Source organism: Nerophis ophidion, linkage group LG19 (assembly GCF_033978795.1).
Source record: "Nerophis ophidion isolate RoL-2023_Sa linkage group LG19, RoL_Noph_v1.0, whole genome shotgun sequence".
Lineage (NCBI taxonomy): Eukaryota > Metazoa > Chordata > Actinopteri > Syngnathiformes > Syngnathidae > Nerophis > Nerophis ophidion.
The window spans coordinates 47,032,576-47,057,864 of record NC_084629.1 but is presented as its reverse complement, the minus strand read 5'-3'; the positions used below and the strand labels follow the sequence as shown (position 1 = coordinate 47,057,864).

At 41.0% G+C, this 25,289-nt stretch overlaps 1 protein-coding gene across 1 annotated transcript in view; it reads right to left on the bottom strand.

Moving 5' to 3' along the window:
* slc15a1a (solute carrier family 15 member 1a) overlaps positions 1–22,694 on the bottom strand; it is a 34,043-nt gene extending 11,349 nt beyond the window's left edge. The window contains exons 1-15 of the mRNA XM_061880144.1: positions 22,591–22,694; positions 22,470–22,516; positions 20,718–20,805; positions 20,494–20,635; positions 18,210–18,329; positions 17,539–17,638; positions 14,901–14,991; positions 9,349–9,432; positions 5,405–5,487; positions 5,234–5,320; positions 2,321–2,410; positions 2,194–2,238; positions 2,089–2,121; positions 1,922–2,010; positions 72–153 (exon numbers count right to left, since the gene is read on the bottom strand). Coding sequence (XP_061736128.1) covers positions 72–153; positions 1,922–2,010; positions 2,089–2,121; positions 2,194–2,238; positions 2,321–2,410; positions 5,234–5,320; positions 5,405–5,487; positions 9,349–9,432; positions 14,901–14,991; positions 17,539–17,638; positions 18,210–18,329; positions 20,494–20,635; positions 20,718–20,805; positions 22,470–22,516; positions 22,591–22,597 — 1,188 coding nt within the window. The 5' untranslated portion in view covers positions 22,598–22,694. The remainder of the gene's footprint in view (positions 1–71; positions 154–1,921; positions 2,011–2,088; positions 2,122–2,193; positions 2,239–2,320; positions 2,411–5,233; positions 5,321–5,404; positions 5,488–9,348; positions 9,433–14,900; positions 14,992–17,538; positions 17,639–18,209; positions 18,330–20,493; positions 20,636–20,717; positions 20,806–22,469; positions 22,517–22,590) is intronic.
* Positions 22,695–25,289: the final 2,595 nt, after the last annotated feature.

The following is a 25,289-nucleotide window of genomic DNA, read 5'->3' as shown; positions in this document are numbered from 1 at the left end:
TAAATTATTTTTTTTAAGGTAAAACTAATTTTATGATAAAGATGTAAAACTCCATGCTTTCATCTACTTACGTCAATTTCCACCTGCACCAGAGCAGCACAGACAAAGGCCACAGCTGCCAGGAACATCCCCACCGTCATTCTTTTCAAAGGCCTGGGGAAGAAAACTCCTTAGTATGTTCTCGCCATCAAAACAGTAATATTGCAATAGATGAGTGAATCACAAATTATAAAGCAAATATTTTCATTAAAGTCCTACAGAAAGCCACTACTAGCGACCACACAGTCTGATAGTTTATATATCAATGATGAAATATTAACATTGCAACACATGCCAATACGGCCGCTTTACTTTACTAAATTGCTATTTTTTTAATTTTGCGCTAAGTGTCCTGTTGAAAACGTCGCGGTATGATGAGGCGTGCGCGTGACGTCACAGATTGTAGCGGACATTTTGTTCCAGCCCCGATCCTAGCTATAAGTCATCTGCTTTAGTTGCATAATTCCACAGTATTCTGGACATCTGTGTTGCTGAATCTTTTGCAATTTGTTCAATTAATAATGGAGACGTCAAAGAAGAAAGGTGTAGGTGGGAAGCGGTGTATTGCGGCCGCCTTTAGTAACACAAACATAGCCGGTTTTTCCTTGTTAACATTCCCGAAAGATGACAGTGAAGCTTTACTATGGAACTGAGCGGTCAAGCGAACATGGTTCTCTACCACATGACAACCGGCAGGTTTCGGTGAGAAATTTGTAGTAATAAGTCGGCTCCTACTGTAAACATAAGCGGAGAGCTTGCGTCGTTCCTCGTGCACCTGTCAAAGAGGCAGCTGCGGACTCTCTTGCCTCCTCCGACCGGCCGCCCCTGAAAGTGGGATGCTTCCACCATGGAGGAGGGGGGGGGGAATCTCAGCCCGGCCCCAACGGCTGCCTTCGCTTCGCCTCGTCGAGAAACATGGCTTCCCTCGGAGACACTGGCGGTCACCACACCCGTGGCCACACCCCTGCGACTTTCAGGTACGACCATATAATCTCACTAAAACACTCGTAAAACAATAAGCAGATAAGAGATTTTCCAGAATGATCCTAGTACATGTGTCTAATAACATCTGAATCCCTCCCACTGCCCTCGTCTTTTTTTTTTTTTCCCATTCCTTCGCTCTCACTTTCTTCATCCACGAATCTTTCATCCTCGCTGAAATTAATAAGGGAAATCGTCGCTTTCTCGGTCCGAATTGCTCTGGCTGCTGGTGGCCATGATTGTAAACAATGTTCAGATGTGAGGAGCTCCACAACCCGTGACGTCACGCGCACATCGTCTGCTACTTCCGGTACAGGCAAGCTTTTTTATTAGCGACCAAAAGTTGCGAACTTTATCGTGGATGTTCTCTACTAAATCCTTTCAGCAAAAATATGGCAATATCGCGAAATGATGAAGTATGACACATAGAATGGACGTGTTATCCCCATTTAAATAGTGGGCGGTATAGCTCGGTTGGTAGAGTGGCTGTGCCAGCAACTTGAGGGTTGCAGGTTCGATTCCCGCTTCCGCCATCCTAGTCACTGCCGTTGTGTCTATGGGCAAGACACTTTACCCACCTGCTCCCGGTGCCACCCACACTGCTTTAAATGTAACTTAGATATTGGGTTTCACTATGTAAAGCGCTTTGAGTCACTAGAGAAAGGCGCTATATAAATATAATTCACTTCACTTCACCTAAATGAGAAAATCTCATTTCAGTAGGCCTTTAATTTGTTGCGGCTCCCGACAGATTTTTTTGTTGTTGTACTTTTGGTCCAATGTTTTCAACATTTAGGGTTGCCGACCCCAGCCCTGTAGCCCTAATTGATGCTTTTTTCTGAGTAAACAAACCCCAGCTCCAATCACAGGAGGAAATATGGCTCCCTCTAGTGTCACTTACGTAAAATTCAGGCCACATTTTTGGATGAGAGGGTAGATGAGACTGTCCATGATGGGCACCAGCGTCAGGATCAGGATAGGGTTCACGGTCTTGGACCAAAACAATCACGAGATTACAATTTGAAATTAAAACGCGTAAGAAATTGCGACTAAAAGCGATAAACCCACCTGCATCTGATCAGGCTGTATAACCAGCGCCCCCTGCAGACGTGGAGAGGTTAGTGCATCCACATCTTAGTCACTTTTACCTCTTTTCCCAATGAGTCAACTTACAAAGTTTCCATCCATGGTGGTGGCCTGCAAAGTCCACCTGGAGCCCTTTGACACAGGACACACATTCAGGGAGGTTCTACAGAGCAACATCACTTATTGAGGAGCTTTCAATAAAATACTTATTTACCTTTTGGTCAAACAGGGTCCAGAACATTGGAAGTGGAATATACAGGAAGAGAACCTTCAGCACCATTTTTATTTGCGCAATTAAAAGTTTCTAAAGTGCAAAAAAAGAAGAATATTAACAACAATGAAGGCGTTGGATCAGAACTTAAACAGTCGGGTCCGCACCCTGCAATTTCTCCCACTTAGAAATTAGGGAAAGGTATGAAATGTTTTAATCATAGATGTATTATTTTTAAAAATAAAAATCCAGAAATCACATTGTATGATTTTTTTATGATTTATTTGTATGTTGCTGACGTTCATAAGTGTTTGCACACATGAGAGCATCAGTGCTAATTGTCTTTGTGATCATCTTCTGCTTTGTTTTGGACTCCATTAGTTCCTGTTTTTGCGCACCCTGGTTTGTTTTAGTTTCCATGACAACCGTTAGTTTCACCTGGCTCATTGGTTTGGACTCACGCACCTGTCAATAATCACAGTGTGATTTGAGCCTGTAGTTGCCAGGCAGTCACACCCTTGATACCCGATTGATTGTTCACTTCCTGCCATAGATTCATGCTTTTCACGTAACAGTAAGTGTTCTCGTTTTTGTTGTCCATAGTTCTGAAATTGTGCGAGTTTTTGTTTTCAGAGCCAAGTTTTGAACCTTTGCTTTCGTTTGTTTCTTTTTTTTTTTGAGTTAATAATAAAAGATGTCAATACCTTCACGCCATGTCCGGTCCAGTGGCTTTGCATCATGGGAAAACAAACCGCACCATAGTCCAAGTCTTGAGATTAATATTTAGTGCAGGATGCAAGTACAGAGGTCAAAGGTCCCCTATAGTTCTTCAGCAGGGATTTTGGCCCACTCCTCCACACACATCTCTAGCTCTGTCAGGTTTAGGGGTGTTTGCCAAACAACACAAAGTTTCAGCTCCCTCCTAAGATTTTCTACTGGATTTAGGTCTGGAGACTATGAACTGGACTCTCACTATTATGTTAGATCCACTATGGACTGGACTCTCACACTATTATGTTAGATCCACTATGGACTGGACTCTCACTATTATGTTAGATCCACTATGGACTGGACTCTCACTATTATGTTAGATCCACTATGGACTGGACTCTCACACTATTATGTTAGACCCACTATGGACTGGACTCTCACACTATTATGTTAGATCCACTATGGACTGGACTCTCACTATTATGTTAGATCCACTATGGACTGGACTCTCACACTATTATGTTAGATCCACTATGGACTGGACTCTCACTATTATGTTAGATCCACTATGGACTGGACTCTCACTATTATGTTAGATCCACTATGGACTGGACTCTCACACTATTATGTTAGATCCACTATGGACTGGACTCTCACTATTATGTTAGATCCACTATGGACTGGACTCTCACTATTATGTTAGATCCACTATGGACTGGACTCTCACTATTATGTTAGATCCACTATGGACTGGACTCTCACTATTATGTTAGATCCACTATGGACTGGACTCTCACTATTATGTTAGATCCACTATGGACTGGACTCTCACTATTATGTTAGATCCACTATGGACTGGACTCTCACACTATTATGTTAGATCCACTATGGACTGGACTCTCACTATTATGTTAGATCCACTATGGACTGGACCCTCACTATTATGTTAGATCCACTATGGACTGGACTCTCACACTATTATGTTAGATCCACTATGGACTGGACTCTCACACTATTATGTTAGATCCACTATGGACTGGACTTTCACACTATTATGTTAGATCCACTATGGACTGGACTCTCACTATTATGTTAGATCCACTATGAACTGGACTCTCACTATTATGTTAGATCCACTATGAACTGGACTTTCACACTATTATGTTAGATCCACTATGGACTGGACTCTCACACTATTATGTTAGATCCACTATGGACTGGACTCTCACACTATTATGTTAGATCCACTATGGACTGGATTCCTACTATTATGTTAGATCCACTATGGACTGGACTCTCACACTATTATGTTAGATCCACTATGGACTGGACTCACACTATTATGTTAGATCCACTATGGACTGGACTCTCACACTATTATGTTAGATCCACTATGGACTGGACTCTCACACTATTATGTTAGATCCACTATGAACTGGACTCTCACTATTATGTTAGATCCACTATGGACTGGACTCTCACACTATTATGTTAGATCCACTATGGACTGGACTCTCACACTATTATGTTAGATCCACTATGGACTGGACTCTCACACTATTATGTTAGATCCACTATGAACTGGACTTTCACACTATTATGTTAGATCCACTATGGACTGGACTCTCACACTATTATGTTAGATCCACTATGGACTGGACTCTCACACTATTATGTTAGATCCACTATGAACTGGACTTTCACACTATTATGTTAGATCCACTATGGACTGGACTCTCACACTATTATGTTAGATCCACTATGGACTGGACTCTCACTATTATGTTAGATCCACTATGGACTGGACTCACACTATTATGTTAGATCCACTATGGACTGGACTCTCACACTATTATGTTAGATCCACTATGGACTGGACTCTCACACTATTATGTTAGATCCACTATGGACTGGACTTTGACAATATTATGTTAGATCCACTAGATGTCCATTGCACTTGGTTCCCCCTAGAGGGGTGGAGGGTCACCCACATCTGAAGTCCTCTCCAAGGTTTCTCATAGTCATTCTCATTGACATCCCACGGGGTTGTGAGTTTTTCCTTGCACTTGTGTCCAACAGTGGAAATAAAACTACGATGGACATTTCAGACCTCTCCCCAATTTCTAAGTGGGAGATCTTGCAAAATTGCAGGGTGTTCAAATCCTTCTGGACTTGACTTTACGACACGACTGATGACAAACTCACATGATACTTTTCCTCCGCCCAGTCCATCCAGTGCTGCCTCTTGGGGAACCTTCTGCTTCGGTGCCTGTAGCGGTTTTTGATGGCAAACTGATTGAGAGAAAGAAAAACTCAAACAAAGCACGTCACAGATATTTGAGGTGGGTTCAAATGAGTCGGGGAAAACCAACTTACAGAGATGCACTGACACACTTCCATCATGATGTTCCCTTCAGGCTCTGCTTTGTAGTACATGCCACTCCCCACAATGAACACCACTGTGTGTGTGCACACCACACCATTGTCACACATACACACTGAGGCACATTTTAGAGTAGTCCGTGTACAGCGTGTATAGCAGTGGAGTGTCGCTATCCACCATACTTGCCAACCTTGACACCTTTGATTTCGGGAGGTGGGAGGTGGGGGATGGGGGTGTGGTCGGGGGTGGCAGGCCGTGGTTAAGAGTCAAATATTTAATATATATATATATATATATATATATATATATACATATATATAAATATATATATATACATATATATATATATATATATACATATATATATATATATAATTATATATATATATATATATATATATATATATATATATACATATATATAAATATATATATATACATATATATATATATAATTATATATATATATATATATATATATATATATATATATACATATATATAAATATATATATATACATATATATATATATATACATATATATATATATATATATATATATATATATATATATATATATATATATATATATATATATATATATATAAGAAATACTTGACTTTCAGTGAATTCTAGCTATATATATATATATATTTATTTATTTTATTATATTATATATGTATATGAATAAAATAAATACTTGAATTTCAATGTTCATTTATGTACACATACACACACATAACACTCATCTACTCATTGTTGAGTTAAGGGTTGAAATATCCATCTTTGTTCTGTTCTCTGTCTATTCAGAGATGCCCCCTCCCTCCATACCTTCAAAACCACCCTAAAAACTCACCTCTTTACACTAGCCTTTCCAAACTGACCCTGCCCTTAGTGTTTCTTTATTCGTTTTCTTTTCTTGCTTGCTTATCTTAGTTTTCTTTTCTAATAGATCCACTATGGACTGGACTTTCACACTATTATGTCAGACTCGCTTGACATCCATTGCTTTCACTCTCCCCCTATGGGGGACTGGACTCGCACACTATTATGTTAGATCCACTATGGACTGGACTCTCACTATTATGTTAGATCCACTATGGACTGGACTCTCACTATTATGTTAGATCCACTATGGACTGGACTCTCACAATATTATGTTAGATCCACTATGGACTGGACTCTCACACTATTATGTTAGATCCACTATGGACTGGACTCGCACACTATTATGTTAGATCCACTATGGACTGGACTCTCACTATTATGTTAGATCCACTATGGACTGGACTCTCACTATTATGTTAGATCCACTATGGACTGGACTCTCACAATATTATGTTAGTATCCACTATGGACTGGACTCTCGCACTATTATGTTAGATCCACTATGGACTGGACTCTCACACGATTATGTTAGATCCACTATGGACTGGACTCTCACTATTATGTTAGATCCACTGTGGACTGGACTCTCACACTATTATGTTAGATCCACTATGGACTGGACTCTCACACTATTATGTTTAGATCCACTATGGACTGGACTCTCACTATTATGTTAGATCCACTGTGGACTGGACTCTCACACTATTATGTTAGATCCACTATGGACTGGACTCTCACACTATTATGTTTAGATCCACTATGGACTGGACTCTCACTATTATGTTAGATCCACTGTGGACTGGACTCTCACACTATTATGTTAGATCCACTATGGACTGGACTCTCACTATTATGTTAGATCCACTATGGACTGGACTCTCACTATTATGTTAGATCCACTATGGACTGGACTCTCACTATTATGTTAGATCCACTATGGACTGGACTCACACTATTATGTTAGATCCACTATGGACTGGATTCTCACACTATTATGTTAGATCCACTATGGACTGGACTCTCACTATTATGTTAGATCCACTATGGACTGGACTCTCACATTATTATGTTGGATCCACTATGGACTGGACTCTCACTATTATGTTAGATCCACTATGGACTGGACTCTCACACTATTATGTTAGATCCACTATGGACTGGACTCTCGCTATTATGTTAGATCCACTATGGACTGGACTCTCACTATTATGTTAGATCCACTATGGACTGGACTCACACTATTATGTTAGATCCACTATGGACTGGACTCTCACTATTATGTTAGATCCACTATGGACTGGACTCTCACTATTATGTTAGATCCACTATGGACTGGACTCTCACTATTATGTTAGATCCACTATGGACTGGACTCTCACTATTATGTTAGATCCACTATGGACTGGACTCTCGCTATTATGTTAGATCCACTATGGACTGGACTCACACTATTATGTTAGATCCACTATGGACTGGACTCTCACTATTATGTTAGATCCACTATGGACTGGACTCTCACTATTATGTTAGATCCACTATGGACTGGACTCTCACTATTATGTTAGATCCACTATGGACTGGACTCTCACTATTATGTTAGATCCACTATGGACTGGATCCTCACTATTATGTTAGATCCACTATGGACTGGACTCTCACACTATTATGTTAGATCCACTATGGACTGGACTCTCACACTATTATGTTAGATCCACTATGGACTGGACTTTCACACTATTATGTTAGATCCACTTGATGTCCATTGCACTTGGTCTCCCCTAGAGGGGTGGAGGGTCACCCACATCTGCGGTCCTCTCCAAGGTTTCTCATTGTCATTGTCACTGAGTTTTTCCTTGCCCTTATGTGGGCTCTGTACCGCGGATGTTGCCGTGGCTTGTGAACTACAAAGTGGAGAGGAAGCAGGACCAGACTCCCCTACTATTCTTATTTTTTGTATTATTTTTAAATTTTTTCTATTTGTCTCACTTTTTATTACTATCATTTTTATTTAGCAAATGTTTTACTTTTTATTTGACCCCTTTTACCGTATTGCTTTTTGCACTATTTTGTTCAGCTCATTCCGCGGCATAGCTCGGTTGGTAGAGTGGCCGTGTCAGCAACTTGAGGGTTGCAGGTTCGATTCCAGCTTCCGCCATCCTAGTCACTGCCGTTGTGTCCTTGGGCAAGACACTTTACCCACCTGCTCCCAGTGCCACCCACACTGCTTTAAATGTAACTTAGATATTGGGTTTCACTATGTAAAGCGCTTTGAGTCACTAGAGAAAAAGCGCTATATAAATATACTTCACTTCACTTTCTTTAAGTTCTTTGTTTGTTTTCTGTTTCTGTTGCTCTATGCTTTTTTCACCTGTGAAGCACTTTGCTTCAATTTAAAAGTTGTTGGAAATGTGCTATATAAATAAAATTGACTTGATTTGACAGGCACTGCTTCTTTGAACTGTTTTACGACCTTTTCTTTGAACTGTTGTAATCAAGGGCGATGGCCATTTAGGACCACCATCCCTTAGAACATTTACGACCACCATCCCTTAGAACATTTACGACCACCATCCCTTAGAACCAGCTCTTGTCATGTAATCAGCATACTTGCCTACCCTCACGATTTTCCCGGTAGACTCAATTATTATAGTGCCCCCTCCCGCAAATCTCCCGGGGAAAACATTCTCCCAATTTCCACCCGGACAACAATATTGGGGGCTTGCCGTGTTGTTGTGGCTTGTGCAGCCCTTTGAGACACTTGTGATTTAGGGCTATATAAATAAAAATTGATTGATTGATTGACAAACATACTCGAGTAACAGGGTGACCACAAAATGTGTTAGAAATTGCTCCGATATGGAAAAGTGTCGGATTAAATAAGTGCTGTTTCTTACCAATCATTTTCAGATATATGTAATGAGAAAACGGAAATATACGATGTACAATATTATAACTATGTGCATGTCCGACACAAATCCAAACCACGGCCATGTACTGCTTTCCCAGCTGTACACTGACTAATCTAACATGTATATTTGATATACATACCCAATGCCACCACCATGAGTGCAGCAGGAACACCAAACGCCAAAGGATAGCAGCTCTGCTTGGAATGGATGCCACACTCTTGTGCTGCAGGTGGCAAAAACAAACCTACTTTTAGAACACAGCCCACATTTTGACAAACAATTCAGGATTTATGTTAACTTGCATGAAATGTAGTTACTGTAAGAACAGGGTTTGTACACATTTTCCATGACCAAATTTAAGCACTTTTTAAGGACTTTCAAGATCAATTTTCCAGTTGTTCCAGTAGACTTCAAAAGGCAAAAACCAGTGTGAATCAATCCGTTGCCTCGTTGTTTGAGGTCAACAAATGCTGTCTGTAGGAAAAATATGGAAAAGCTGCTAAAACCTGAGCCTAACATTGAAGCAGCAGTTATCATGAATTTCTGTAGACTATTCAATATATTCAATGTCATTGGTGTTTGTAAACCTGTCTCCATTTGTGTTGTTTTTCTAATTTCTTGCTCTTTTTCTGACAAACCCGGTTTCCATATGAGTTGGGAAATTGTGTTAGATGTAAATATAAACAGAATACAATGATTTGCAAATCCTTTTCAACCCATATTCAGTTGAATATGCTACAAAGACAACATATTTGATGTTCAAACTCATAAACTTTATTTTTTTTGTGCAAATAATAAACTTGGAATTTCATGGCTGCAACACGTGCCAAAGTAGTTGGGAAAGGGCATGTTCACCACTGTGTTACATCACCTTTTCTTTTAACAACACTCAATAAACGTTTGGGAACTGAGGAAACTAATTGTTGAAGCTTTGAAAGTGGAATTCCTTCTCATTCTTGTTTTATGTAGAGCTTCAGTCCTTCAACAGTCCGGGGTCTCCGCTGTCCTATTTTACGCTTCATAATGCGCCACACATTTTCCATGGGAGACAGGTCTGGACTGCAGGCGGGCCAGGAAAGTACTCGCACTCCTTTTTTTAACGAAGCCACGCTGTTGTAACACGTGCTGAATGTGGCTTGAAATTGTCTTGCTGAAATAAGCAGGGGCGTCCATGAAAAAGATGGCGCTTAGATGGCAGCATATGTTGTTCCAAAACCTGTATGTACCTTTCAGCATTAATGGTGCCTTCACAGATGTGTAAGTTACCCATGCCTTGGGCACTAATGCACCCCCATACCATCACACATGCTGGCTTTTACACTTTGCGTCGATAACAGTCTGGATGGTTCGCTTCCCCTTTGGTCCGGATGACACCATGTCGAATATTTCCAAAAACTATTTGAAATGTGGACTGGTCAGACCACAGAACACTTTTCCACTTTGTATCAGTCCATCTTAGATGATCTCGGGCCCAGAGAAGCTGGCGGCGTTTCTGGATGTTGTTGATAAATAGCTTTCGCTTTGCATAGTAGAGCTTTAACTTGCACGTACAGATGTAGCGACAAACTGTATTTAGTGACTGTGGTTTTCTGAAGTGTTCCTGGGCCCATGTGGTGATATCCTTTAGAGATTGATGTCGGTTTTTGATACAGTGCCATCAGAGGGATGGAAGGTCACGGTCATTCAATGTTGGTTTCTCCAGATTCTCTGAACCTTTTGATGATATTATGGAGCGTAGATGTTGAAATCCCTAAATTTCTTGCAATGTCACTTTGAGAAAGGTTGTTCTTAAACTGTTTGACTATTTGCTCACGCAGTTGTGGACAAAGGGGTGTACCTCGCCCCATCCTTTCTTGTGAAAGACTGAGCATTTTTTTCTGGAAGTTGTTTTTATAGCCAATCATGGCACCCACCTGTTCCCAATTAGCCTGCACACCTGTGGGATGTTCCGAATAAGCGTTTGATGAGCATTCCTCAACTTTATCAGTATTTATTGCCACCTTTCCCAACCTCTTTGTCACGTGTTGCTGGCATCAAATTCTAAAGTTAATGATTATTTCAGTTTGAACATCAAATATGTTGTCTTTGTAGCATATTCAACTGAATATGGCTTGAAAAGGATTTGCAAATCATTGTATTCTGTTTATATTTACATCTAACACAATTTCCCAACTCATATGGAAACAGGGTTTGTACTTACAGCACTCAATGACGTGGACCAGCACGGATTAATTTACACCGTATTTGTGCTTGCAAACTGCATAATGTGATATACTGTAGATACACACACCCTCAAAATGACAATTTCACTCATTTATTAACAAAAGCGTTCCACATAAATACAAGGATAAAAAATTAAAGGAAAATATTTAGTTTGTTCCACAACACCTCAGTCACCTTTCATCAAGCACAACTAGCCTTACAACTATGCAGATCGAAACTAAAACTGAACTGGCTACAAAGTAAACAAAAAAAGAATGCTGGACGACAGCAAAGACTTACTGTGGAGCAAAGACGGCGTCCATAAAGTACATCTGAACATGAAATTACAATCAACAATGTCCCCACAAAGAAGGATAAAAACAACTGAAATATTCTCGGTTGCTAAAACAAAAGTAGATGCAGGAAATATCACTCAAAGGAAGACATGAAACTGCTACAGGAAAATACCGAAAAAAGAGAAAAAGCCACCAAAATTGGAGCACAAGACAAGAAGTAAAACACTACACACAGGAAAACAGCAACAGACTCCAAATAAGTCAGGGTGTGATGTGACAGGTGGTGACAGTACACCTACTTTGAGACAAGAGCTATAGTCATGCATGCTTGTTTATGCACTAAAGCAGGGGTCACCAACGCGGGCACCAGGTCGCCCGTAAGGACCAGATGAGTCGCCCGCTGGCCTGTTCTAAAAATAGCTCAAATAGCAGCACTTACCAGTGAGCTGCCTCTATTTTTTAAATGTTATTTATTTACTAGCAAGCTGGTCTCGCTTTGCTCGACATTTTTAATTCTAAGAGAGACAAAACTCAAATAGAATTTGAAAATCCAAGAAAAGATTTTAAAGACTTGGTCTTCACTTGTTTAAATAAATTCATAATTTTTTTACTTTGCTTCTTATAACTTTCAGAAAGACAATTTTAGAGAAAAAATACAACCTTAAATTTATTTTAGGATTTTTAAACACATATACCTTTTTACCTTTTAAATTCCTTCCTCTTCTTTCCTGACAATTTAAATCAATGTTCAAGTAAATGTATTTTTTATTGTAAAGAATAATAAATACATTTGAATTTAATTCTTCATTTTAGCTTCTGTTTTTTCGACAAAGAATATTTGTGAAATATTTCTTCAAACTCATTATGATTAAAATTCAAACAAAATTATTCTGGCAAATCTAGAAAATCTGTAAAATCATATTTAAATCTTATTTCAAAGTCTTTTGAATTTATTTTAAAATATTTGTTCTGGAAAATCTGGAAGAAATAATGATTTGTCTTTGTTAGAAATATAGCTTGGTCCAATTTGTTATATATTCTAACAAAGTGCAGATTGGATTTTAACCTATTTAAAACATGTCATCAAAATTTTAAAATTAATCTCAATCCGGAAAAATTACTAATGATGTTCCATAAATCATTTTTTAAAAAAAGATTTGAATTAGCTAGTTTTTCTATTCATTTTTTTCGGTTAAATTTTGAATTTTAAAGAGTCGAAATTGAAGATAAACTATGTTTCAAAATTTTATTAAAATTTTTTTTCGTGTTTTCTCCTCTTTTAAACCATTCAATTAAGTGATTTTTCATAATTTATTCTCTACAAAAAACCTTCTGTGAAAGGAAAAAAAAAAGTAAAACGGAATGACAGACAGAAATACCCATTTTTTAAAATATATATAGATTTATTTATTAAAGGTAAATTGAGCAAATTGGCTATTTCTGGCAATTTATTGAAGTGTGTATCAAACTGGTAGCCCTTGGCATTAATCAGTACCCAAGAAGTAGCTCTTGCTTTCAAAAAGGTTGGTGACCCCTGCTTTAAAGTCATATCCAACAATTGCGACAACTTTTTACTGTCAACTGAGTTTCGTTTTTTAATGATTTCTGCTGGTGATGTGCCTCCTGCATATTTTCAACGAAAAAAATGTGCCTTGGCTCAAAAAAGGTTGAAAAACACTGAAGTAGACAACAAAAATAATAGAGCAAGAAATGCATACAACCATGTTGTGTAAAAACTACAAAATCATTCATATTAACTCAACTCTAAGTTGTGAAAACGGTGACAAATGATACATTAAATGACCTTCACAGTACAAACAAGTCCAATAAAGGACTACTGTATTTCCTTGAATTGCCGCCGGGTATATAGTATGCACCTGTCTAGAATTACTGCCGGGTCAAACTCGTTTCGCAAAATAATTAGTGCATGCTTAGCATTACCGCCGGCTCAGGATTAACGCTGGGTCAAACTCGTTTCGGAAAATATTATTTTTATTAGCGCATGTCTAGAATTTCCACCGGGTCAAACTCGTCACGTCACCTGTCATCATTTTCAAAATGGAGGAGGCTGATTTCAATCATTTGAAATCGCATAAAGGGAAGAAGATTAAGAGCTATTCAGTAGGATTTAAGGTCCAAGCTATTGAATATGCTAAAAAGAACAGTAAGCAGCTATGTTTTATTTGTATACCGTAGCTGCGTGTGTCAAATATGAGTCATTAAATGACTCCCGCCTCCTGGTGGTAGAGGGCGCTAGTGATCCTTCTTGTGACAACTCGGCTGCAGAATCGTTTATTTTTTCCTCTCGCTTGCACTTTTAACATGGAGGATTACATATCTAAAATAAAACTGTTTTCTAAACTGGACTTTCAATGGAAGCAGGAGGTAATAAAGGAAGATCTCCATCGAGACAGAGAGACTTTTAAAACTGAAAAAAGATAAGGAAGACTTCTATAAACAAGTTATCGATGTTTTTGATCAGAAGGAGCTGTGCATGGACTTCATTTATAAGTAAAGGTAAGACCATAATAACGTTTTTTTTAATTAAATTTGCTTTTCATGATGGTATCCTTACATCACACTCAAATTTATAAGCGCAGGCCTAAATTTACCGCATGCCTTTGGTAAGCGCCGGAGTGAGAAGAGCTTTTAAATTAATTAGCGCCCTGGCGGCAATTCAAGGAAATACGGTAGTTATTTCCATCCAATGTTCATTAAAAGGACAACCTCCTGGCATGACGACTGTCCTCTTGGGGGCGACACAGAGCCTCTGGCATGACAACAACCTAATGTAAGGGCTAGTGTAAGATTAAACGTGTAGCTTTCATTTTGAAGGAAACTTATTGTATTTTTTTCCATTTTATTATTAGCCTATCGAGTCAGACTGCCAAAAAATATGAAGAACATTTCCAAGCACTTCACCCAAAATTGAAGCATTTTTCAAACCTTAAAGACACAACATTAAAAAAATCCAAGCATTTTCAAGGTTTTCAAGCACACGTACGAACTCTGTTCAAAACAAAACCAAATGTGTATTCTGTATTAAACTTGATCACGTTCCGATCACAACGGGGAGATGTTTTTGATCCGAGCGTCCATAAGCTACATTTCAGGCACTTTTGTCACGATGGAATACTTTTTAAAGTGTCGACAGGAGACGGCAACAAAAATTCCTTTCTGCAATGTTGCCTACCTCGAAGGATGGGAGTAATAATGGTGGACAGGAGACTCCCCCCGTTGATGCACAGGTAGAAGACGGAGAAAAAGGTGCGTCTCTGCTTTTCCTGCAACATAAAAAAAAAAAAAAAAAATCAACAGAGTGAAAATATACACGTTTTATTTGGGAGAATATTTAAAGGAGCCATATGTCATAATTTCATGTCAGGTCATCAATAAATGCCAAGGGTGTTCAGTGTATCCCTGTTGATAAACGCAGAAGTCCTGCACAGAAATCTAGTTTTATTACTGCTCCCAGTCTGTGGAACGCTCTCCCTGACCACCTGAGGGCACCACAGACTGTGGATGCTTTTAAAAAAGGCTTTAAAACCCTTCTTTTAAAGAAAAAAAAGAAAAAACTTTTTTTTATATATATATATGCATAGTAGTTCGAGCTATTATTGGTTCTAGTTTTTTATTTTTATTTTTTTTTTATCTTTTTAATTTTATTAATACACTGTAGCACTTTGAGGTTGTTTACTCAATGTAAAGTGCTTTTTACCAATAACATCTATTATTATTATTGCTTTTAATGCCATTTTTTCACCCGAGAGTGTTGTCCAATATACAACCTACCGTATTTCCTTGAATTGCCGCCGGGGCGCTCATTTTTTAAAAACCTCTTCTCACTCCGGCACTTACTAAAAGCAAGCGGTAAATTTAGGCCTGCGCTTAAAATTTGAGTGTGATGTAAGGATACCATCATGAAAACCACATTTAATAAAATTAACGTTATTATGGTCTTACCTTTACTTATAAATGAAGTCCATGCACAGCTCCTTCTGATCAAAAGCATCGATAACTTGTTTATAGAAGTCTTCCTTATCTTTCTTCAGTTTTAAAAGTCTCTGTCTCGATGGAGATCTTCCTTTATTACCTCCTGCTTCCATTGAAAGTCCAGTTTACAAAAAGCTATCAGACCGCTGCTATCAGTTAGCTCGGCTCCTCACGTGTAGTGCGGGCGACGACAGAATTCACCTCGGACAACTCCCCCTCCCGTTCTGCTCCGTGGGTGATCTCTTTATCCCACCGCTGCCACCATGAAGTGTTATTGTATAAATAATACACTGGGTATTTATGACTGGAACATGTTTTATTTCAGCCCGGTTGTTTACATAGCCAGTATAAGAGTAGTGGTGTTACATCCTAAAGAGTAGTGGTGTTACATCCTAAAAGGTCCGTCGTGCACCCCCCGCGTCATTTCCTTTCCCAGCACATATCACTGCACTTGTTGTCACTTCTTCTGCAGCCGAGTAGTCGCAAGAAGGATCACTAGCGCCCTCTTTTATGTTGAAATACTGAACAGATGTTTATTGGGATAAGGTAAATTCAGTGTTTTGGCATGGAGGTGTTTGATTGGGAGGCATTGGGGGCCACGGGATGCGGCGGGTCCATCAGACCCACGGACGCTGGCTAAGTAACAACAATGTGAACGTTGCAGGGAAAATTTCTCTGCCAGTATCTGCATCCCACAGGGATTCTTCTTTTGTGTTTCTGCACCTGCGGTTGCGACATTGTTTGTCAACACTGTCTGCTCTCATTTTCTCGCACATTTGACCCTCCGATGTTGTGTGTACCTACACTCTGTCCTCCTCCTGTCTAGGTGTGTGTGTGTGTGTGTGTGCGCTACACAGACCATCAATTTCCACACTTCTATTAGCTCCGGGTCCAGTGGACCCTGACATCTTATATGTAATAGAAACGTGTAGGGGGCGGGTGTATGGTGTGTGGTCATTAAATATCCATCCATTTTCTGCCGCTTGCCCCCTTTTGGGGTTGCGGGGGGCGCTGGCGCTTATCTCGGTTGCGGTCGGGCGGGGGGCGGGGTACACCCTGGACGGGTCGCCACCTCATCGCAGCATAGCTCGGTTAGTAGAGTGGCCGTGCCAGCAACTTGAGGGTTGCAGGTTCGATTCCCGCTTCTGCCATCCTAGTCACTGCCGTTGTGTCCTTGGGCAAGACACTTTACCCACCTGCTCCCAGTGCCACCCACACTGGTTTAAAATGTAACTTAGATATTGGGTTTCACTATGTAAAGCGCTTTGAGTCACTAGAGAAAAGCGCTATATACATATAATTCACTTCACTTCACTTCACTTTTATGCGATTTCAAATGATTGAAATCAGCCTCCTCCATTTTGAAAATGATGACAGGTGAAGTGTCACTCGTGACGTGACGAGTTTGACCCGGCGGAAATTCTAGGCATGCGCTAATAAAAATAATATTTTGCGAAACGAGTTTGACCCGACGTTAATCATGAGCCGGCGGTAATGCTAAGCATGCGCTAATTAATTTGCGAGACGAGTTTGACCCGGCAGTAATTCTAGGCAGGCACATACTATATACCTGGCGGCAATTCAAGGAAATACGGTAGGTCAATTACCTTGCCTTTGCTGGTGATAATGGTATTTCAACAAATACTGGCAAAGCATTGGGTTTTGTTAGTGTTCAGCATACATAAATACATGCATCTCACTATGTCATTATTAGTAGTGGTGGATATTACTGCAGTTTGGGGTATTTTTGGAGCTTGAGACAATGTAACATCGTCTTCACAGCAAACAATTCTTAGAAGCTTGCTGCACATCTTAATTTCTTAGGATCATGTACTAACCTGGTGATCACCAAACTGATCTCCACCAAAGGCGGCCACACAAGGTTTGATGCCCCCGGTGCCAAGAGCGATGAGGAAGAGGCCAACCATTGACATCACACTGAATGTGAACAAAAACAGCAAAACAAGAAGTTTACAAACGAGGCTTGGAAGTCCACAATTGGCCTTTTGAACGCATTCATGTTGGAAATTGACGGAGATAGATATCTACATATATTCATATTCAAGAGTTACTTATTTTTCCATAGTCATATTTGAAAACAGCTAGTGTTTGTCCATTTGGTCTCTTTTTGGTTGTCTGCTAGTAAACTGCATGTGTTAATCTTGAAGCTGTAGGAATGTAAGGAGTAGCAATACTCCTTCTTCTTATCTCATCCTGTGCCCAGCTAAGGAGGACAATAGGCATGTGTATTCGCTCTGAAGGGTGGGGGTTAGTGGCGTATTAAAAAAGACAAAACTTCCGTATTGTTTTCAGATAAACTAGGCGATGCAAATTGAATGTGTTGTTTTTTAGGTTGGTCTCCCCAAAGCTTTGGAATAAATTGCAAAATACCTATTCTGTTCTGGGTTATCATTTAAAACCAGCTTATGTGTCATCAAAAGAATTTAGTATTGACCAGCAACTTAAATTCCCTTGAAGGAACATCTGGTTCAAACGCAACAAAACCTACACATGAAAGGTCATGTTGTCAGGCGACCCATCTTTGTTGTAGTCGGTGATGTCATGGATGGCACTGACAGCCATGGCGACCTGGCCGAGGGCATAGACGATAGACAAGTAGATGATGGTCCTGTGGGCAAGAAACACAATCATCCATGAATATATCTGCACCACACAAAATCTTCTAGCTTAGATTTGTGTTTACAAATAGAATATCCTCTGATATTCTACACCCCTTTTTAAGGGGCAAAGAAGAACTAGATTCAGACCTTGAAGACATCTAGTCAGTGTCCTGCCTCAGTGTGATAATCAACAAAATTATGATTAAATATCATGAAATAAGTGTATATTATAATCGTCGTTATTTGAAATGTTAGTGTTATTACAAACATTTTACTGTACAAAACATTATTTTTTAACAAATGTTCTTTTAAAAATACTAAATAGAAACTTGGAAATTTAAACAAACAAGACACAAATTATACAACATATAATGAACAGATTCCAATCAATTATTGGAACTGGAAAATTGGTTTTGAAAAATAAGCCAAGGAAAATATCAAATACGCATTTTTTTCCTATAATACTATTGTCAAAATAATAGTTTTTAAGTTATCACAAAACTTTGTGTGGCCATGAGTTCCCGGCTAGAGGACAAAAGCTGTCTTTGATCCTACCAAGCAGAAGGATTGCAAAACTCCACTGTTTAGGATGGGAAGCAACATGAAGGTGTCGGTTTCTTTGCTGTATTGTAATCCATCAATCCATCTTCTTCTGCTTATCCGAGGTCAGGTCGCGGGGTCAGCAGCTTAAGCAGGGAAGCCCAGACGCTCCTCTCCCCAGCCACTTCGCCCAGCTCTTCCCGGGGGATCCCGAGGTGTTCCTAGGCTAGCCTGGAGACATGGTCTTCCCAAGATGTCCTGGGTCTTCCCCGTGGCCTCCTACCGTTCGGAAGTGCCCGAAACACCTCCCTAGGGAGGCGCTCGGGTGGCATCCTGACCAGATGCACGGTCCACCTCATCTGGCTCCTCTCCATGTGGAGGAACAGCGGCTTTACTTCGAGCTCCTCACCCTATCTCTAAGGGAGAACCCCGCCACCCGGCGGAGGAAACTCATTTGGGCCGCTTGTACCCGTGATCTTGTCCTTTCGGTCATGACCCAAAGCTCATGACCATAGGTGAGGGTGGGAACGTAGATCGACCGGTAAATTTAGAGCTTTGCCTTCCGGCTCAGCTAGTACTGTAATCCACAGGAAGATTTTATCTTAACCAAAGATCTACAAAGCGAAGAGAAAGCAGGATCTGACTCCCCTCCAGACACCTTTTCTTGTGACCAAAGGCAGCGGATGTTTACGACCCCCTTCCTTTAGAAACAGTTGTTGCCATGAAATCGGGGAAAGTCCAAATAAAAGAGACGTACAATCCTTCGTCAGAGCGTGGTGGGGGACAGTACAAGAGTACAGGCCAGACGTTTCTCCTCAATTGAGCCAAATTGAATTCTGTCTCTGTTTAATTCCTTGCTTCTTTGTCTGCCTGTCATTCGGACTCAATATCAGAATCAGAAGTATTTAAGATTAAGATTTTTAGCACAATCACTTTAAAGATCAGACAAACATTACAGGGAGACAGAACAGGATAGCTGACGGGTCTCTGCCACTTACAAAAAAGGTGAGGAAAAGGTAAACGCTGTGCCCCATAATTGTGACGTGGGCCTCAATAAACCAAGTTTGACACCCCTGCTTTAAAGTCCTGCTGAAATGAGATGTTCTTATTTAAACGGGGATAGCAGGTCCATTCTATGTCTCAGACTTGATCATTTAGCGATATTGCAATATTTTTGCTGAAAGGATTGAGTAAAGATAATCGACGATAAAGTTCGCAACTTTTGGTCGCTAATAAAAAAGCCTTGCCTGTACCGGAAGTAGCGGGTTGTGGAGCTCCTCACATCCGAACATTGTTTATAATCATGGCCACCAGCAGCTAGAGCGATTCGGACCGAGAAAGCGACAATTTCCCCATTAATTGTGACCACACAATGCAGAGAAGGTAGGTAATGTGCAGGTAAAGATGTGTTGTCTGGGTGATGGCAGGAAGCACCAGCATGTATGGGTGAAAGAAAGAAGCACCGGTGTGACCCCAGGATGCAGGGAAGGTAGGTAATGTGCAGGTAAAGATATATTGAATGGGTAAAGGCAGGAAACGCCAGCAAATGTCGGTCCCGTCCATCGCTGCTTGCAGCTTTAATTATGATTAAAACAAGTCTTCTAATAGGCAAAGAAAAGACGAGGCACTCACTTGAACTTCCCCAGCCAGGAGTCGGCCACAATGGCCCCCAGAATGGGAGTGAGGTAGCACAGAGCCACAAAGGTGTGGTAGATGGAGGTGGAAAGGTCTTCATCCCAGAGCAGGAAGAACTTAAAGTACAACACCAGCACAGCTGTGGACAGCAAAAAAACAAACAAAAAACAAGCGATGTAAATCCACTGATTGTGTAAGAAATATAGAAACATATTCCTCACCGCGCATGCCATAGTAGGAGAACCTCTCGCAGAACTCGTTTACCACGATGAAGAATATGCTGAGCGGGTAGCCACATACTGTTATGTCCTGAAAAAACACAAGTAAGTAAGTACAAACCCTGTTTCCATAAGAGTTGGGAAATTGTGTTAGATGTAAATATAAACAGAATACAATGATTTGCAAATCCTTTTCAAGCCATATTCAGTTGAATATGCTACAAAGACAACATATTTGATGTTCAAACTCATAAACATTTTTTTTTTTTTGCAAATAATCATTAACTTTAGAATTTGATGCCAGCAACACATGACAAAGAAGTTGGGAAAGGTGGCAATAAATACCGATAAAGTTGAGGAATGCTCATCAAACACTTATTTGGAACATCCCACAGGTGTGCAGGCTAATTGGGAACAGGTGGGTGCCATGATTGGCTATAAAAACAGCTTCCCAAAAAATGCTCAGTCTTTCACAAGAAAGGATGGGGCGAGGTACACCCCTTTGTCCACAACTGCGTGAGCAAATAGTCAAACAGTTTAAGAACAACCTTTCTCAAAGTGACATTGCAAGAAATTTAGGGATTTCAACATCTACGCTCCATAATATCATCAAAAGGTTCAGAGAATCTGGAGAAATCACTCCACGTAAGCGGCATGGCCGGAAACCAACATTGAATGACAGTGACCTTCCATCCCTCAGACGCCACTGTATCAAAAACCAACATCAATCTCTAAAGGATATCACCACATGGGCTCAGGAACACTTCAGAAAACCACTGTCACTAAATACAGTTTGTCGCTACATCTGTAAATGCAGGTTAAAGCGCTACTATGCAAAGCGAAAGCCATTTATCAACAACATCCAGAAACGCCGCCGGCTTCTCTGGGCCCGAGATCATCTAAGATGGACTGATGCAAAGTGGAAAAGTGTTCTGTGGTCTGACGAGTCCACATCTCAAATTGTTTTTGGAAATATTCGACATCGTGTCATCCGGACCAAATGGGAAAGTGAACCATCCAGACTGTTATCGACGCAAAGTGGAAAAGCCAGCATGTGTGATGGTATGGGGGTGCATTAGTGCCCAAGGCATGGGTAACTTACACATCTGTGAAGGCACCATTAATGCTGAAAGGTACATACAGGTTTTGGAACAACATATGCTGCCATCTAAGCGCCGTCTTTTTCATGGACGCCCCTGCTTATTTCAGCAAGACAATGCCAAGCCACATTCAGCACGTGTTACAACAGCGTGGCTACGTAAAAAAAGATTGCGGCTACTTTCCTGGCCCGCCTGCAGTCCAGACCTGTCTCCCATGGAAAATGTGTGGTGCATTATGAAGCGTAAAATACGACAGCGGAGACCCCGGACTGTTGAACAACTGAAGCTCTACATAAAACAAGAATGGGAAAGAATTCCACTTTCAAAGCTTCAACAATTAGTTTCCTCAGTTCCCAAACGTTTATTGAATGTTGTTAAAAGAAAAGGTGATGTAACACAGTGGTGAACATGCCCTTTCCCAACTACTTTGGCACGTGTTGCAGCCATGAGATTCCAAGTTAATTATTATTCGCAAAAAAAAAAAGTTTCTGAGTTTGAACATCAAATATGTTGTCTTTGTAGCATATTCAACTGAATATGGCTTGAAAAGGATTTGCAAATCATTGTATTCTGTTTATATTTACATCTAACACAATTTCCCAACTCGTATGGAAACAGGGTTTGTAATATCATTCCAAAAACATAAAGGGTTTACCTTCCCTTTGCTGCGCTTCTCTTGCTTTGGTTCCTTACAATTTGACACTAAAAAAACCAACAACAAAACAACACGTTAGTTGATTTAACGTGATTTAAAAAGAATGATGATTAAAACTCACCTGTCATGATGTGGACAAGCTGCTCCCAATAGGAGGACAGTGGGGACAGTGCTTGCTTGATAAGGACTATTAGTCATTCATACGTCTTCCACGCCGCTGACTCTGCAGCTTTTTGCAGTGGGCGGAGCCGGGAGATATGACCACAGATAAGCACCCCCCCACACCCCCCAATAAAAACATTCTAAAGAAATGAGTGTATTTTATTAAAAGAAAAGCATAAGGGAACATTTACAGCAGAACAGTGACTTTGTGTTAAATACAAATTTAAAAAAAAATTGCTGCTCAAATATAAAAAAAATCCAAACAGTAAATTGGTAAAAAGCCTCCAATAAGCCCCCCCTCCCCAACCCCCCGGTAGGTGCAGTGTCAGGTATGAAACCCTCACTCACTTTGGCATGAAGGTGAACATATCTGTACAGTGTATGAGCTTCACATATTGCACACGCTCCTTTTTTCTCTTTTCATATTTACATAAATAACAACCTTTTCTTGTGTGCTTGAAATAGTCTGAAAGGCTCCTAACTATTGAAGCGATTGTGTGTTGGCTATAATGAGGCTGCCATTGTAGAAATATCATAAATGTACAGTAAATGCTGCTTTTACCGCTCATGTACGCATCGGTGGTGCAGTGGATTGTGGAAGAGGACTGCAGGACATTAAAAAGTTGGGACGTCTCCATGGACCACCAAGTCTCCACTGCTTCTCTGCGTGGGCGCGCCCACATAGTCCACGTAGGCCACATAGTCCACGTAGGCCACATAGTCCACGTAGGCCACATAGTCCACGTAGGCCACATAGTCCATGTGGGCCACATAGTCCACGTAGGCCACATAGTCCATGTGGGCCACATAGTCCACGTAGGCCACATAGTCCACGTAGGCAACATAGTCCATGTGGGCCACATAGTCCACGTAGGCAACATAGTCCATGTGGGCCACATAGTCCACGTAGGCCACATAGTCCATGTGGGCCACATAGTCCATGTGGGCCACATAGTCCACGTAGGCCACATAGTCCATGTGGGCCACATAGTCCACGTAGGCCACATAGTCCATGTGGGCCACATAGTCCACGTAGGCCACATAGTCCACGTAGGCAACATAGTCCATGTAGGCCACATAGTCCACGTAGGCAACATAGTCCACGTAGGCCACATAGTCCACATAGTCCACGTAGGCCACATAGTCCACGTAGGCCACATAGTCCACGTAGGCCACATAGTCCACGTAGGACACAGTCCACGTAGAACACATAGTCCATGTAGGCCACATAGTCCACGTAGGACACAGTCCACGTAGGACACATAGTCCATGTAGGCCACATAGTCCATGTAGAACACATAGTTCACGTAGGCCACATAGTCCACGTCGGCCACATAGTCCATGTAAGCCACATAGTCCACGTAGGCCACATAGTCCACGTAGGCCACATAGTCCACGTCGGCCACATAGTCCATGTAGGCCACATAGTCCATGTAGGCCACATAGTCCATGTAGGCAACATAGTCCACGTAGAAAACATAGTCCACATAGAACACATAGTCCACGTAGGACACAGTCCACGTAGGACACATAGTCCATGTAGGCCACATAGTCCATGTAGAACACATAGTTCACGTAGGCCACATAGTCCACGTCGGCCACATAGTCCATGTAAGCCACATAGTCCACGTAGGCCACATAGTCCACAAAGGACACATAGTCCACGTAGGACACATAGTCCTTGTAGGCCACATAGTCAATGTAGGCCACATAGTCCACGTAGAAAACATAGTCCACATAGTACACATAGTCCACGTAGGCCACATAGTCCACAAAGGACACATAGTCCACGTAGGACACATAGTCCTTGTAGGCCACATAGTCCACGTAGGACACATAGTCCTTGTAGGCCACATAGTCCATGTAGGCCACATAGTCCATGTAGAACACATAGTTCACGTAGGCCACATAGTCCACGTCGTCCACATAGTCCATGTAGGCCACATTGTCCACATAGTCCATGTAGGCCACACAGTCCATGTAGGCCACATAGTCCATGTCGGCCACATAGTCCATGTAGGCCACATTGTCCATGTGGGCCACAGAGTCCACATAGTCCATGTAGGCCACATAATCCACACATAGTCCATGTCGTCCACATAGTCCATGTAGGCCACATTGTCCATTTGGGCCACATAGACTACGTAGGCCACATAGTCCATGTGGGCCACATAGTCCATGTCCTCCACATAGTCCATGTAGGCCACATAGTCCATGTGGGCCACATAGTCCATGTCGTCCACATAGTCCATGTAGGCCACATTGTCCATGTGGGCCACAGAGTCCACATAGTCCATGTAGGCCACATTGTCCATGTGGGCCACAGAGTCCACATAGTCCATGTAGGCCACATAGTCCATGTAGAACACATAGTTCACGTAGGCCACATAGTCCACGTCGTCCACATAGTCCATGTAGGCCACATTGTCCACATAGTCCATGTAGGCCACACAGTCCATGTAGGCCACATAGTCCATGTCGGCCACATAGTCCATGTAGGCCACATTGTCCATGTGGGCCACATTGTCCATGTGGGCCACAGAGTCCACATAGTCCATGTAGGCCACATAATCCACACATAGTCCATGTCGTCCACATAGTCCATGTAGGCCACATTGTCCATTTGGGCCACATAGACTACGTAGGCCACATAGTCCA